At 34.3% G+C, this 16,338-nt stretch overlaps 1 protein-coding gene across 1 annotated transcript in view; it reads left to right on the forward strand.

Annotated features, from left to right (window-relative positions):
* The window catches only part of LOC134854893 (uncharacterized), a gene marked incomplete in the record, with an annotated part of 161,968 nt that overhangs the window by 85,217 nt on the left and 60,413 nt on the right, over positions 1–16,338 (forward strand). Inside the window, 8 exon segments of the mRNA XM_063871253.1 lie at positions 307–536; positions 980–1,100; positions 1,656–1,800; positions 4,681–4,833; positions 5,082–5,276; positions 7,804–8,097; positions 8,532–8,705; positions 12,811–13,025. Of these exon segments, the coding sequence (XP_063727323.1) occupies positions 307–536; positions 980–1,100; positions 1,656–1,800; positions 4,681–4,833; positions 5,082–5,276; positions 7,804–8,097; positions 8,532–8,705; positions 12,811–13,025 (1,527 nt within the window).

A 16,338-nucleotide genomic window follows, 5' to 3' on the forward strand; every position in this document is an offset into this window, starting at 1 on the left:
ATTTGTTCAAACAACAAGTAGCTTTTAGAATTGGTCAAAAATTGTCTATTTTTAATAACAAAGTAAAGTGCACACTTTGCTGGCATTTTTCAAGCAGAGATTAAGTTAAACTAAACACAAGCAAACCTGATAATCTTTGAATCCCCAACGGAGTAAAATTGCCAAATCATCCATGTTTGTCATAGTGGGCTTTTTTCTAATGTAATTTAATAATTTAGTCCATAAAATATTAAAATTTGAACAAAATTGGTTAATTTTTTCTCGGTTCCTTGAGTTTCTTCACCAGTCTGTTTTTTATGTTTCAAGGCTTGCAGTTGCTCAATCCCGAATCCAGTGACTGATTTGGCAGTGGGCAACCAGACTGATGAACAGGTGATAGTGACCTGGCTCAGTCCATCGGGTAACTTCACCTATGCCACTGTGAAGCTGAACGACATGGAGGCGAATGTAACCGGTGGTGCAGAAGAGTTCATAGCAGGAGACACGGCCAGTGGAATGACACTAACGCCCAACACGCCATACTCAGTCAAAGTATTGTACGTGTTTTTCACACAACTAAATACACTGCTCATTTTAATAAACTTTAGAGCTTTAAATAACATTTTTCTCCTCAATTTTTGTCTAATTTTCACCCAATTTGAAATTTCAAATTTTATTGGTTTTGTCCGGATAATTTAAATCAGCACTGAACTTCCCAATTAACTATGTATAGAAAAAAATTTAAAGCACGTTTTCTTCAATATTTTTGCTGGTTTCAGACAAAAAAAAACAAAATGCGCGAAACCCAAAACTTTTTGCGGAAAATCATAAACAAATTAAAGTGTTTGTGTTGTGATTGTGCTTTCGTGAGTTTCCTCATTTGTAAATGAAATCAGCACTTTGTAAAATGCACTTTTAAAACGCGTTCTATTTTTTGCCAGTAGGCTTTTTTTATTATGATTTACTTTTTTGGAACCATTCTGAATCTGAGTTTTTTCAGCTACTACCTCAACTGTCCGGTGAATGGGGAAACCTATAGGTCGCCGGAAACATCTGTACTGGACCACACAAGTCCACAGCGACCAGTTATGATCCTCACTACTGGACCAGTGACCCCATCGGTAAGGGCCACGGTTGACCACCCTACAAAAATTCCCCCTATCTTAGAACTTCTTATAAAAATTGTAGGAAACATCCGCTATCTTACAACTTTGTTATAGGAAAAGTTCTAATATAGCGACTTTTGGTCAACCCGGGGATGGTTACTCAAACAGTTATTGCTAATAAATCGCTAGCACAAAATACTTAAGCAGAGCGAAACCTGAATCTTTTTTCGGAATTTTAATGTTTGATATGTCAGCTAACCTTGAACGATCGATGACAACATCAGTGACTTTGAACAAGTTGAACGGTCATAAAACAGTGCATTTTAGGTTAATCAATTTTTTGACAAGTTTTTTTTCTGAAATAATTGAAAACTGATTTCAGGCGTCTAAATGAGCAGTTATAGATTATTTGATTTCACTCGGACTAGTTGATCGAAAAAAAGGTGCAACAGTTTTGGCATTAACTGTCCATCGATGGTAAAAATGGGAAAAACTTTTTTAGAGCGACCAAATTTATTTTCCGAGATCTCCCAAATGATTATAATCACCCCAGTTAATCACTTGCTACAGGTGATGGGGGTACAGTTCTGGCTGTCAGATGGAACGGGTGAGTTCCAGATGAGGTTGGAGAGGGACGGAGGTGACGTGGATCTGAACGTCTCCAATCCATACGTGGACACTTCACTCACACCCGCCACTGCATACAACTACACGGGTAGATTATTCTCTCAAAAGTTTGAGTATACAGCGGCCTGTGCTCGTGGCGGTCCTGTCTGTGATCAGTAAAACATATTGATCTAGCTAACTGCAGATTAAAAATGCATATAATTTGGTTTATTTTGCAATCTGCATTTCTATTATGCTTATGCGGCAACAATTTCATTACCTAAACTGCTCGAAATTTCTTGTAATGCGCGACTCATGTTGCCACTTTGCACTACCCATGTTGCGAGTTTGCGTGTTCCATGTTGCGGCTTTCCGCAACTCATGTTGCAAATTGGCGCGACCCTTGTTGCGAATTTGCACGCCCCATATTGCGACTTTGCGTGGCCCATTTTTGCTGTATTGCAACTTTGCGCAATCCATGTTGCGACTTTGAAAAATACAGTTAATCAAATCAACTGGCTAATTTTTGTTTAAAGGTTTCGTTGGACCATTCTGCGCCAACTTGCGCAGCATTCAGAAACTCTTGTTTTAACATTCAGCTCTTTTCCGCTTCCCCCTACATTTGAACTTCATTTTTGAAAAACTACTTTTACATTGCTATAATGTAATAAAACTTTGAATGGTGAACAATTCTTTTATTGTGAACGCATTTGTTTTTTATACCTTACACCGTAAAATCACGCATTCAGACATAATAACAATTAACAATTAAGACAATTAAGAAAATGAAAATTTTGAAATGTGGGGGAAAATGAAAAAGAGCCTAACATTGTATATACGCAAGGTGCAACTCATTAAAAGGTATTTGAGAAATAAATGTAAATATTGTCATTGTTGGCAAAACCGAGTGTTATTTTTTGTCTGCCGTAGCTTTTTGCTTCTTTTGTTCTTGAAAATATCCGACAACAAGAATATCCGACAATATAAACATTTAACGCCATTTCGCAAAAAAAAGCAGCAAGCAAAAATTAAGCTTTTGTGTGCATAACGTAGTGCTGGATACACATAATTCGATTTTCTCCCCATTTCCCAGAATAAATTTTTTCAAAAACGCTCAAAACGCCCATTTATTTTGTATGGCATGTTTTGTATGCCTTGGTCAATGCAGGATTAGTTAAAATTAGTTACAATTGTTTTAACAAAAATCACTTGTGAAATTTTTAACCAAAATTTAAAAGTTTAATACTTTCATTTTATCTTTTTTTAGGACAAAACTAAGACAATGCAGGCCGTTTCGAATGCATTGTAGTGATGGTCAAACCGAGATGGTTAAACCTTTGGTGTTTCTACTTTTGAGTAACCAAGGTCTTTGCCACCAATTTTGGTTACGAACACTACCCAAAAATTTTGAGAAATTAAATTTTGCAGAAACAATTTTTTTTTGATTTATGGAAAATTGCTAGTCATACAGTTTCCATTTATGAAAAATCAAAAAATCAATAATCATAGACATTTCATAAAATGTTTTGTACTTAACGAATTGGGGTTTTTATATGGTTTGACTGAAAAAAAACCGCAATCATATAAATTTTTTAAAAAATGAAAACTCTATAACCAGCATTTTCTTGTCTGCGACGTTCAAAATTGCGATATTTTAAAATTTAAGTAGCAATTTATAATGGGTTTTGCCCTGCAAAATTATAAGATACTTTTTTCCCTAACCCATTTTTGTTCTTAAAAAATTTTCAAAAAACTTTTGTCATTAAACATACCAAAAATTGTTTGTATCGTATTTGCTGAAAATCTATGCTGAGTTATTCTATGAAGAGAATTTTAGCTGTCTGCTTTTGAGCCAGAATAGATACTTTGGCGATTCAAGAAGGCAAAAAAAAACTTTCGTAAAAAGGCAAAAAAAAAACCCTTGTAATCTCTTATAATCTAATATAAAAGGTTATAAGCCTTTTTTCTGTCAAAACTATCTAAAAGTGAGATGTCTTGTCTTTCTTTGGTTAATCTGAACACAATGTTTTACCACGAAACAAAAGTTTCAAACATATCTCTTCATATTATTTGAAAGAATCCCGCGGTAGGTGAAATATAATTCTTCTATAAAATCATGAAACCAAAGCTGTTGGCTGATATTTGGTGATGAACATAACCTAAAATGTGCATCATGAAATAACTTTACTCAAAAAGAAATGAAAAAAAAAAAAGTTATAAATTTGATATAATTTGAAAACTGTTGAAACAATTTTCTCCTTTTTCACATAAACCAACTTCTACGAAAAGCATGACACACAAGCAATTTAGGTGCAAGTTCGAAGACAAAATGGGCAAGCAAAAATGATTATAAACAATTATAATCTATCATAATGGTTTTTTTGCAAAACAAATGAATTAGAAATTCGGATAAAAATAATCGATTATAATCTATAATAACTTATCATATTTGAGATCAAAAAGAGAGGTTATATTTAAAGACTGGTACTATTTTTGTGAGACTGGTACTAAAATCCTTTTATAATCGAAAATAAACGTTGGAAATTGATTGCGGGTCGACATTTGTTTGTAAGAATTTATGACAAACAAAATTGTCAAAACAATTGTATTCTATCAAAGATAGCTGTGTTGTTTTAGCAGAACACCCGGTCCGATTGTTTTTACCTTCCTCGAGACTGGGAGGGAAAAGGGAAAAATAATTTGGGAAAAATCATTAAGGGGAAAATCATTTGGGTTGAAATCAGGAGCGGAGACAAAGTGACCCATGGAATATCCTAGATCTGTCCCTGGTTGTGAAATTTTTATCGAAGCATTTTTTTGCATCTTTGTTAGGCTATAGCTCTCAATCCTTATTTCTAGCTTTTGTTGGTTGATAATGAATCAAAAGCTAGCAAAAAACTTTTATTTTATAAAAAAGATGTCTCACAAAAAACATAAACATATATTTAATTTTGATTTTATAACTTTATTTCAGTTTGATATTTTACAGGATATCTGATCGGCAACAATGGTGAATTGAGTCCCCCCAGTCAGGTTGTTTTCCACTGCACTCATCCTGAAGCCCCCCTCCAACTGCAAACGAGTACGGTGGAGCCCACCGCAATTAGAGTGTCGTGGGAAAACCCCCCCAACTCACCGGACGGTCAGTGATTAACCCCCCCCCCCCCCCCCCCCATCACCTCGCGTGCAAATTTTATATTTTTTCAACGTCTACTAACTTTGTCTAATTGTCATGAAAATTGGCGTATGAGCTATTTAGCCAATAAGCAACACATCTGTATATACAACTTTGTAAAACCAATATTTATACACCGTAAAAACAAAAGCTATTTCTGGTAAGACGGACGGTGCAAGCCCAGCACTTTATGCAATAGTTACATCATTTATTAGGATATTACATAACACTGGACCAGCTGCAAACTTCCCTAGTGACAGAGACTGTGAACACAAACAGAGTGGCAGCCTTTACCATTGCCACCGGCGACTCTGCTCGATATGACAGTGGACCCCTGAACTTGACGGTAGACGCCGGATCGGCCCTCGTTCCAGCCACTCAGTACAAAATCAGCGTCACGGGGTGCATAGGTAGGCACACGGTAGAGCACATACGAGTCCTAATCCCCCTTTGGTACCTAATAAAGAGTTTCCCCACTATAATTAACTAATTAAACGGTTTATCCTATGTTAGTTTTGCACCTTCAAAAGGGGAGAGGGATAATTAACAAGATCCGAACACGCTTCGTCCCCCTTTTTCAATATATTTTTTTGAGCTCCCCCCCTTGATTAAATAGCGTCTTTTGTCTATTTTTATCAGGGGGTGCTAGAGGTGTTTTAGAGCCAAAAAGTCCTCGTAAACAGCAGAAGCATTTTAAAACTTTGAACTTAAAAGTAATCGTTGGAAACCTATGGATATAAAACTAGCCTCTATATAGGTTTTTTTCACAAAAAAAACTAAACTTTTTGTTGACCTCTTGTTGATCAATTTGTTCAAAAACAATGCCAGAATCTTAGTCAAATTTTATGTCGTAGCTGAGTCGTTTCTTATATTTTTTTAATAAGGAAAAATCTATATGAAGACCTAGCTTATCCGTATCCGTAATTAAGCTTAGGCAATCGCTTATAACGGATTAATATGTTGATTTTTAATCTTTATTATTAATTATAATTACCAAAATTAGCTGTTAACCAAAACGAATATATAATCGATTATAATCATGATAATTTCCAAGAAAAGATAATATCTCATAATCCAGTCCCGCGCTCAGTAAAAAGAGAAAATAGTCGATTATATTATAATTATAATCGTACTTTTAGCAAAATAATATTTAATTATAAGCGCCAATTTTAGATGTTTAAGCGATTTATAATCCATTATAATGATAACATTTTTGGTGACAATTTAATAAATTATAATCAATTTTAATTCATTATAATTTTTCTGAAGGTCTCTTATAATCTCTTATAATCTATTATAATAGATTTTAATCCCTTTTTCTATCAAAATATTATTTTAAGAGAAAAATGAAATATAATGGATTATAATTTAGCTACTCTGTATGAAAACACAGTAAAAATCAAGCAAACCAGGGGCGGATATGAGATTTTCTCGACGGGTGGAGGCGGATTTTCAAAAAATTTCCAGAAGTTTTTTCGACCAAACTTTTTTTAGTTCGACCAAATTGATATTCCGAACTTTCCCAGAGCACTTAAAGACCCTGTTTTGGCCAAGTTTTGTGCGCCGCAGGCAAACTTTTGAAGAAACAGGCCAAAAACGGCTTTTTTAAGGCAATTTTTGGAAAAATTTCACCGAAAAGTCGCGTTTTTTTGGCGCGCGCTCCCCCTCAAAATTAGTTTTTATTGGCGTCAAAGGCCAATGGGTCCGTCACCAAATATTGATATCTCAAAACACTACAAAGAGGGGGTCGAATCCCTGAAAAAAGGCGTCCCCCCTAAATCCGTCGTTGCAGTAACAGTAAGAAAGTAAACAGTGAACAGTAAATAGTAAGAAAACAAACCAATTGAAAAGCACACAAAACAAAACCAAAATAAAACGAAATGAAGCGATGACACTTTTTGATTAAAAATGGATTATAATTGATTAAAATGGATTATAATTCAATAAAATTTCAGAAAATTTTTTTTGAAACAACAATCGTTTATAATCGATTATAATCTATTATAATGGGTTTTTTTGTTTCGAAAAATAGTAACAATATATCTATTTTTAATCGATTATAATCTCTTTTTTTATGAAACTTGTGGAGACTGACAATAAAAATCCATTATAATCTACTATTTTCTCTTTTTACTGAGTGCGGATTATAATTGATTATCGTTTACACAAGAAAATTTATTAGATTGATTTTAATCTTTTATAATTTATTATCATCGATTATAACACCTCATTTTGTCAAAAAAAGCATTTTTTTAATATCCAAAGGGTAATTTTTTTTTATAAAATAACAAATCTCTAAAAAAGAGATTTCTTGTCTTTTTGAGGTTCATCTGACAACAAAGTTTTTTCACAAAACAAAAGTTTCACACGGATCTCTTCTTACTAGTTTAACGGTTCCAGCGATAGCTGAAAAAAAATCTTCCAAAAAAGTCATGAGCTAAAACAATGTGCCAACATTTTTTGTAATTAGAAGAACTAAAAATGCGCATCAGAAACAACTCGAGAAAAAAATTAAAAAAATAAAAATGGCTCAAACGTGAAAAAACTTTCCATCATTTCATCGCTTGAAAACCCAAAGTTGCAATTTCTTTTTCCGTGACTGTAGCAAGAACATATTCATAAAGTCAGCTGGAATGCCAAAACTAACTGGATTACAAGAAAAAAAATTTAAAATTTTAAAATTATTTTTCCTATCACTACAATTGTTAAAGTTAAATAATTGACTAGAATGATTAAACCATTACTTTTTGCTCCATTGGCGGGTTCAGAAGAGACAGAGGTGCAAACCTACCCACCCCACCCACAAAAATTGTCCAAAAAAGGATCATTTCAGTGCTATGGGAGAGCTCAGAAAATCAATTTGGTCGACGTAAAAAAAGGTTGACAAAATGTTTTGCTCTACCATTAACTTTTGATAATCTCTAATTTTTTGTTTAGATTGTGACGTGACTGACTTCGATGCACTGCAAGCGGACGATTCGATAGCCGCTGTGACCACATCGCAAGAACTCTGCAGCCAATTCGCAACACTGACTGCCCACACCAAGCCGGACATTCCGACCTGCTACATCGTAACTGAGGACAGCGCCACTCTCCAGTTGTATATCGAGCAAAGTGTGAATGATGGAAACAAAGTGGTGTTCATGATAACTAGAAATGACCAGTCAATTCCACTTGTGAACTTGACTGAATATCAGCTACCTTTTGAAGACAACACAGATACAGTCCCAGGTATTTTTTTTGTTCTTTGCTAGGAACAACTAGGATCAGGATTTGCTTATTTCAATTCCCGAATGTTTGAGGTTTTGTTTTTTATTTCCGTTTTTTTTAGTTTGTAGTTTGCCTAACAATCTGCTCCTTAAATCAATTCCTGAAACTTTTTCAGTTTCTGACTTATTAGTGTGGCATTATGAACTTTTTATAAGGTTTCTTAGACACTTGCTTTACAACACCAAATATAATCGACTTTATTTTGGAATTTTATTTTGAGCACTCCTGGACAGGGGTTCGAATCCCTGGTGAGGAAGGAGGCGGACACGCTGAATCTGCTCCCTGACTAAACGCTGCCTTTATTTTTAGCCGTTTTAATTGAAAATTGTATGTGTATCACAATTAAAGTAATTGAAACTATTAAACGATCATTTTTTGATAAACTTTGCATTCAGGTACCGAGTACGTGTATTCGATTCACTCCGTCTACTTTGGCCAGATAGGAGATGTGGGTACTTGCGTGGGGTGCACCAAACCCCTGCCCCCCGTCAATTTTGTGAGCACCCCAATCTCCGACACTTCAATTTCACTCACATGGGACAACTCAGTGGCCATCAGTGGCGTTGACTGTGAGTTCGAAAAGTTATAAACCACTCAACGTCAAAATAAATGCTAAAAATAACGTTTTGTTTGTGTTAAGACCGTTTTTTGAGAAGAATCTGATTTGCGACTTTTTTTAAATTAATTTTGGTGTTATTTGCCGAGGGAACACGGATTTCAAGCATCCTTAACCAAAAACTGAATCCAATTTAAACATTTAGTTTATGAAAATATGCGAAATGAAATGTAGCATTAGCAGTCAAAGAAATGTAGCATTAGCACGCAATTTTGTACAAATGGTATCATTCTTTTTATCCTTGTAAAACAAAGTTATGGAAAAGTGTTCATCATGCAAAACAGTGAAATGCTTCAGTTTTTTGATGTCAATAATATTTTCAGATTATCGATTTTCAAATGTTTTCAATTTCTGAAAAACAATTATTTTATACAATGTTCAGCTTAGTGACATTATTGTTTCTGATTTGTATTAGATCATTTTTTGTTTTTACCTAATTGCAACAGTAATCCCAGAAGGTTGCTATTTGTTAGGTTGAATAATTTCTATCCTAATGCAGTAAAAGATTAAACTGTATTATATTTCCTACACTGTATTGATTGAATCGAATAAATTGAATAGAGTTGGAACATTATGATCTACTTACCAGTTTTTTTAAATTAAGCATTTTGAAAATTTGTTGAAATAATAGTTAACCTGGAGCTTATTTCTGTGCAATGTTTTTTAGACTAATTAAAACTGATTCTAAATATACCAATTTGTTGTTACAGAAAAAACATCCTTAATTGCAAAAATATATTAAAACCTAACTTAGATGCAAAAATAGACATATAATACTAGAAAAATACAGTTTGGGTGAACACAATAGCATTGCAAAAACTTTCAACATGCTTTTCAAATTAATTTCCGGATACAACTATCTTTTGTTACGGTAGAACACGCAATGGAGCAAATGCGCGGAGTGAATTCACTATTCAGGAAATCTACAGAAAAAGCGAAGAGCACTTTAGTGAGAGATACTTTGTTCATAACTTTGTTTGTTGTTCATGAAATCCCCATTTTTTCAATTCAAACAAAAGAATTGTTTTCATCGATCTGCTAGGCACCCTTTTGCTACACTTTTGCTAATACCAGAAAAAAAAACTTTATTCTTCTGATTTTTTCAAGTATTTAAATTTCGTTCTCATAGTTAATCCACAATTCAGCGTTTTTCTTCTAACTTTCTAACGAAAGTAACGGAATATTTGTGCTCGGGGTGGTTTTTTTTTTCAGACAAAGTTCGACTTTTTAACTAGCCATTTGTGACGCAAATTTTCAAAGTCATTCGAAAACTATTGTTTTTCTAAGCTTAAATTCGAACAAATATTTCACGTGTGAACATTTTTCGTAAAGTTATGGGGGTTTAAGGATTGCTATTCTGGACAATTCGGTCCAAATAACGCGCGATATATTTCATGCTATTGACGCGTAAGCGAGATTTAATCCGTCCTAAAAGTTGTTCCAAATTGGTTAAAGGAAGCTTATATAACATAATTGATTTGTTAATAGGAGCAAAATCTATCACTTTGCACTTAATATGACGTATGGGGGGATGTTTTCACGAAAAACCTGATTTTTTTAAAAACTTTTTTATCTTTGTTTTTCTATATTTAAATTTTTCATGTTATTACTGCTCCATACACCCTAAAAGGCAGTCGGAACATTCAGGGATTCCCCCTGATACGAGCAGTCTTGCTCGTTCTATTCATTCAAATGTCTTTTTTTCATGAACTGTTCACTAAAATTGAATTAAAATGAACTATCAGAAGCAAGAACTCTAGGCAGCGCCTTTTCCACCTATTTATTTTTGTTAATTTTTGCCTTTTCCCATTTTTCAAGTTCAATACGAACTTATTATGCAAGGAAGTTATGTGTTTTGCAATCAAGGTAGCAGTTTTTTTTTTCTGAGAAATTCATTGGCTTGCGATGGGTTTGCTATCATTAACAAAGATGCAGGTTAAGTAGTTTTTTGCATATTGAATGTAGGATGCAACTACACTCAAAATCATGTTCCTACAACACAAAATCAATTTCAATAGAACCTATATAGAAATCATAAGTAATAAAAAAAATTCCCCATTTTTGCTTAAACAAGCTAGTTCTTTTTTATGAATCGTCCCGACTAAATGTGTTTTTCCTGGTCATACTTAAGTTTTCAATTTTTAAATGGAATTCAAATAAATTTTAGTATAAATATTTGTTCTGCTGTGATTCCTATTCATGAAAATGGTTTCAGAAATCTATGTTGTATAATTTTCATTTGATTGTCTAAAATAGATGTTCAAAATTTTTTAAAATTTGTTAAGTGAAAATGAGCAAAGTGAAGACATTTATGTAGTTGGTGATAACTTTTCTCCATTTTATTATTATGAAATCTCTCAACATTTGTTCAAAGTTACAATTTAATACGAAAAAAACGGCATATTTGTGCTCGGGGTGGGTTATTTTCTTCAGACAAATTTCGACTTTTTAACTAGCCATTTTTGACGGAATTTTTTAATATCATTCAAAAGGTATTGTTGTCTTGGGCTTAAATTTGAAAAGATATTTAATCTGTGATAATTTTTCGTAAATTTATGAGGGTTTAAAGATTGCCATTTTGGCCATTTTGACCAATTTGGGACAATTAACGCGCGATATAATTCGCGCCGCTATTAACGCGTAAGCGGAAATTTAATCCGTCTTATAAATCATTCCAATTTGGTTGAACGAAGCTTATTTGCCGTAATTGATTTGTTACAAGGAACGAAATCTATCTTTTTGTACTTAATATGGCGTGTGGGGAGATGAATTTCAAAAAAAATGTCAAATTTTAGAGAAAAAAAAATTATCATTTTTTATTTCATTTAATTTTTTTATGTTAATACTGCTGCTCCATAAACCCTAAAGGCAGTCGGAACATTCAGGGCTTCGCCTTGATACGAGTAGTCTTGTTTGCTTTTAACTTCTATGTTCTAATTTCAGTTCATTGATGAAAAAAAGGCAAACTCCACTATTGAACAGCAAAATTGTGATCGACTTTCAATTTCCCAGCATAAACAAAACTTAAACTATTGATCCAAATTTCTCAAACTGAATTATATTCATTAAGAAAATAAATTAAGGCCATACATGTTTCTATTGGAATTCGAAAGTTGAAGCTTTTTGTTTCCGTGCATTCATTGAAACTTTTCCAACTATTTGCTGGCTTTTTTCTCTTTTTCATATATACAGGGGCGGATCTAGGATTTTCTCGAGAGGGGGGGGGGATTTTCAAAAAAAAATCGAAAATTTTTGTCGACCTTTTTTTTCAGGTCGACAGAATTGAATTCTCGAGGTCTTCCAAAGCACTGTTTTGTCCCTGTTTTGGCCAAATTTTCTGCGCCGCAGGCAAAATTTTGAAAAATCAGTACAAAAAAGGCGTTTTTAGGCACTTTTTGGAAAATTTTGACCAAAAAATTGCGTTTTTTCGGCGCGCGCTCCCCCCCCGTTAAAAGTAATATATATTGGCGCCAAAGGCGCCTGTAGAAAAATTTTAGGGTCGGTAGGCCAAAAATGGATTTCTTAAAAAGTAACAAAAGAGGGACCCTTTGGGTCGGCAGGGGGTCGAATCCCTGAGAGGGGGCGTCCGCTCCCGCCTCCCCTAAATCCGCTCCTGCATGTATACAAGTAAATTGATGATCTTAGGAAATATTGGCAAAAAAGTGAAAATACCCAGAAAAAACTTTCTTTGGTTAAATTTCTTAAATAGCATAAATTGAACATGAGTAATCGCGTGCTTCTTTTTGCTTTTACAATTTTTTTTCGATTGGTATAAGTGTGTAGTGATCTGCACTTTTTGCAAAAACGAAATGTCAAAAAACGAAAAACTTTCAAACTGGCATAGGTGCAATCTCACTTTGCGTTGTGTCGCATCGGTAGTGATGGTGCCGGACCGTCATAGGATGGGGGTCCAAATTGTTTATGCGCTGCAAACTGCAACGGCTCTCTTCAAAAGATAGTCGTAGCTTATTTAGCCTCAAATAATTAATCTCAATGATTTAGACCTTTAAGTTGTTAATTTTAAGTTTTTCATAATTTTAAAGTGATTTTTTTTCTAGCTTACGAGGTCTCTCCCGGTCCCAACAGCTGGTCTGCAGCAGATGCGTTGCTGGGCCACAATTTCACAGGACTGGACCCCTCTTCCTGTTATGACCTGTTGGTGAGGGCGAAAGTGGACTGCGACAATGACACTAATGCACCCAACAAGCCAGAGTACTCGGACCCAGTTAGCAACAGAGTCTGCACAAAACCCAGTCCTTGTCTAATCAAAACGGTTCGCTTAAAATCCGTTTTATAAAAATTTCTTTAACCTACAAAATTGCAAATATTAAAAAAAAGAAAATAAGTTTGGTTCTAAATCAATTTAGATATTTAGGAAATAAGAAAAAAACAAGTTTTCGAGTCATTTTACGTGTAAATATTCAATAATTTTGCCCGTTGGGGAAAAAATTTCGAGCTTATATTCGAGATGAAAGTTAAATGCAAAAATTGTCGAAATCTTATGATACGAATACGATTGTTTCAAACAAAGGATGAACCATTTTTGACACAATTCAATCCCAAATTTGTACCAGGAAAAATGAACGAGATATGAGATAGGTTTTAAAAGCGGGCCTAAAAACTAGGCTAATTTTTGTGGATCGTACTCGCAAAATACTCCAGTTCAGAGAATACCTCTTGCTCAAACATATCGCGAATAGAAAAGAAAGCGAATAAATCCAGGCCATTGACACTAATATTGATGATTAAAAAATGAATTTTCAAATATTTTGAAAAGTCGGGTGCTGGGAAAAATGTAAAAATCGAATTTACAAAAAATGAAAAATCAAAAAAACATTTTTTTGTATATTTTCACGAATTGTTCAGAAAAACTTTTCTGGGATGCTGTAAATCTTTTTCTGCTAATAATGACGTCAATTTTGAGCAAAATCTCGCCATTTCAGATCATTAAAAGTTTTGCATCATTCATTTGCTCCATCATGAGAATTCCCCCAACGTTAACAGAAAAAATCTTAAAATTAGAGCCGGTTATCAAACCGAGAGTCGGCTACAGTAGTCGCTGACCAATCAAAATGGTTTGGAAGTTATGCTATAGATTGTTATTCCGACTTTCTTAACGGAAGTAACGGAATATTTGTGCTCGGGTGGGTTTTTTTTCTTCAGACAAATTTCGACTTCTTAACTAGCCATTTTTGACAGAATTTTTTCAAATCATTCAAAAGGTTTTGTTGTCCTGAGCTTAAATTTGAAAAGATATCTCACCTGTGGTCATTTTCATAAAGTTATGGGGGTTTAAAGATTGCCATTTTGGCCAATTTGGGACAATTAACGCTCGATATATTTCGCGCTATTAACGCGTAAGCGAGATTTTATCCGTCTTAGAAATCGTTCCAACTTGGTTGAGTGAAGCTTATTTGCCATAATTGATTTGATACTAGGAGCGAAATCTATCACTTTGTACTTTCTATGGCGTGTGGGGGGATGATTTTCAAAATAATCTCAAACTTTAAATTTTAAAAATTTCATTAGATTTTTTTTTCGTGCTATTTTTTGTTTCATAGATTTAATTGGCAGTCAAAAAATTCAGGGGTTTACCCTGATACAAGCAGTCTTGTTTTATTTTGGGACTTATAGGACCAATTTTTCTTGTTAGAATATATAAATACATCGGTGTAGCGAGTTGCATTCGTGCCGCTTGATATGATCAATTAGAATAATTACTCACATTGATGCAGCGTGCCTCAGTTTGAGCTTAAGTTGTAAATGTGACAAAACAAACTCAATTCTAATTGCTTTAATAGCCGCACGCTTAGCGGCACGCATGCGCAAGTAGACCGGTCCCCTATGAATACACACCTGGTTTTCTTACTAAGACTTGTTTTTAAAATACGTCTTTATGTATTAACACTGTAAGCTGCTTGCAGGTTATTTTGACAGAGTCTGGTAATAGTCAAAATTTGAAAAAATAAAACAAAAGGAATTGGGATCAGTTTAAGATTCCCCTCCATTTATATATCTTCAATCGTTAATATCCTATATCGCAACATTTAATTGTTCCGATTTTAGTAGAAAGTGCAGAATACTTATACTTTGGGGTGTTTTTTAATTATTCAACGTTTGTTTTTTCACCTAGAAATTGGACGGAATTTATTATATATCTGAAAATTTTGTTTTCTTGATCTCAAAATAAAAAAGTATTTAAACTTCAAAAAATATATAAAATTTTTTAAACGTTATGTGGGTTTGAAAATTGCTAACTGGGTCAATTTGGGATAAATGACGCGTCATATATTGCGTTTTTTTTTGCACTGATAAGCGGTAGTTTATAAGGTTTCAAACTGAATTGTGTTTTGATCCTTGTATTTGGTCTATACGTAGTTAACATAAGGTGGTGTGGATCTAAATTGATGGAAAAACGGAAAAATAAGCCTTTTCGTTGTTTTTGATAATTTCGTCAATTTTTCAATCAAAAATTTTTTGAATTCACTTTAAAGTTCAGTTGGAACATTCAGAGCTTCGCCCTGATATACGAGCAGTCTTGTTTTGATTAAATTTGGCTCGCACTGCTCTCATGATTGCTCCAATCTGATAAACCTGAAAAATCATCTTCCAACCAAGTTCTTATCATCCTCCCTAAATAGCTCTGAGAGAACAAGATGTCAGCTTTGTTGGCTTTCAATTTTCTTCTTGGGAGCTTTTTGGGCTCTTTTCCCTCCCCCCTACATCACCTTCAAAATTTTACTAGCAATCTTACTGTTCACTTTGTTCGATTGTTACAAAAACTGTCATCAGACTAATTAGGTCACGACAATCCTACCCGGGTTAATTTGCTTGCTTTACGTTTCGTCTAATTCGAAAAATTGATATGTTTTAACCGTCTCGACCAAATTTTGGCTTGCTTCAACTTTTTCGACCCCACAAAAAAATATCTCTACCTTGTTCGACACAGTTCAAATATGCTTCGACTTTCTCGACCAAAAACGATATGTTTCGACTTTCTCGAACAAAAATACGTATGTTTCGTCTGTCTCAATTTTCTCGACAAACAAAAATTGATTTTTCCCGCTTTATTTTTCCGCTTTATTGTCAGCTGTAGTTGCTCCAAAAAAAATTCAAAATGCTTTTTGGTCTCTCAGTGGAAACACATCTGGTTTAAATTTTCATTTCTAATTTCGAAATATTTTTTTATTCAGCATTTATATTTTCAATATCAATCAAATAGCCCAGATAGGTCTACTGTGTTTCGACTGTGCTCAACCTATGTTTCGATTGTGCTCGACGTATGTTTCGAAACTCTCGATCGAAATTGGGTATGTTTCTACTGTGATCGACCTATTTTTTGGCTGTGCTTGACCTATGTTTCGACTTTTTCGACCAAAATCGGGTATGTTTTGACTTTGTGCTCGACTCAAAATGATTTTCGACCGCAAAATTTGAGTCACAAAAGTGCACTTGCTCGATTTTCAAAGTTGAAACATAAATGGAGCAGCTCGACTGGGGTATTGTTTGGTCGCAGGGGCGGATTTAGGGGGGAAGGGCGCGGGGGGTGGGGGCGGACGCCTTCCCTTCAGGGATTCGAACCCCTG

This window comes from Symsagittifera roscoffensis, chromosome 9 (assembly GCF_963678635.1).
Source record: "Symsagittifera roscoffensis chromosome 9, txSymRosc1.1, whole genome shotgun sequence".
NCBI lineage: Eukaryota > Metazoa > Xenacoelomorpha > Acoela > Convolutidae > Symsagittifera > Symsagittifera roscoffensis.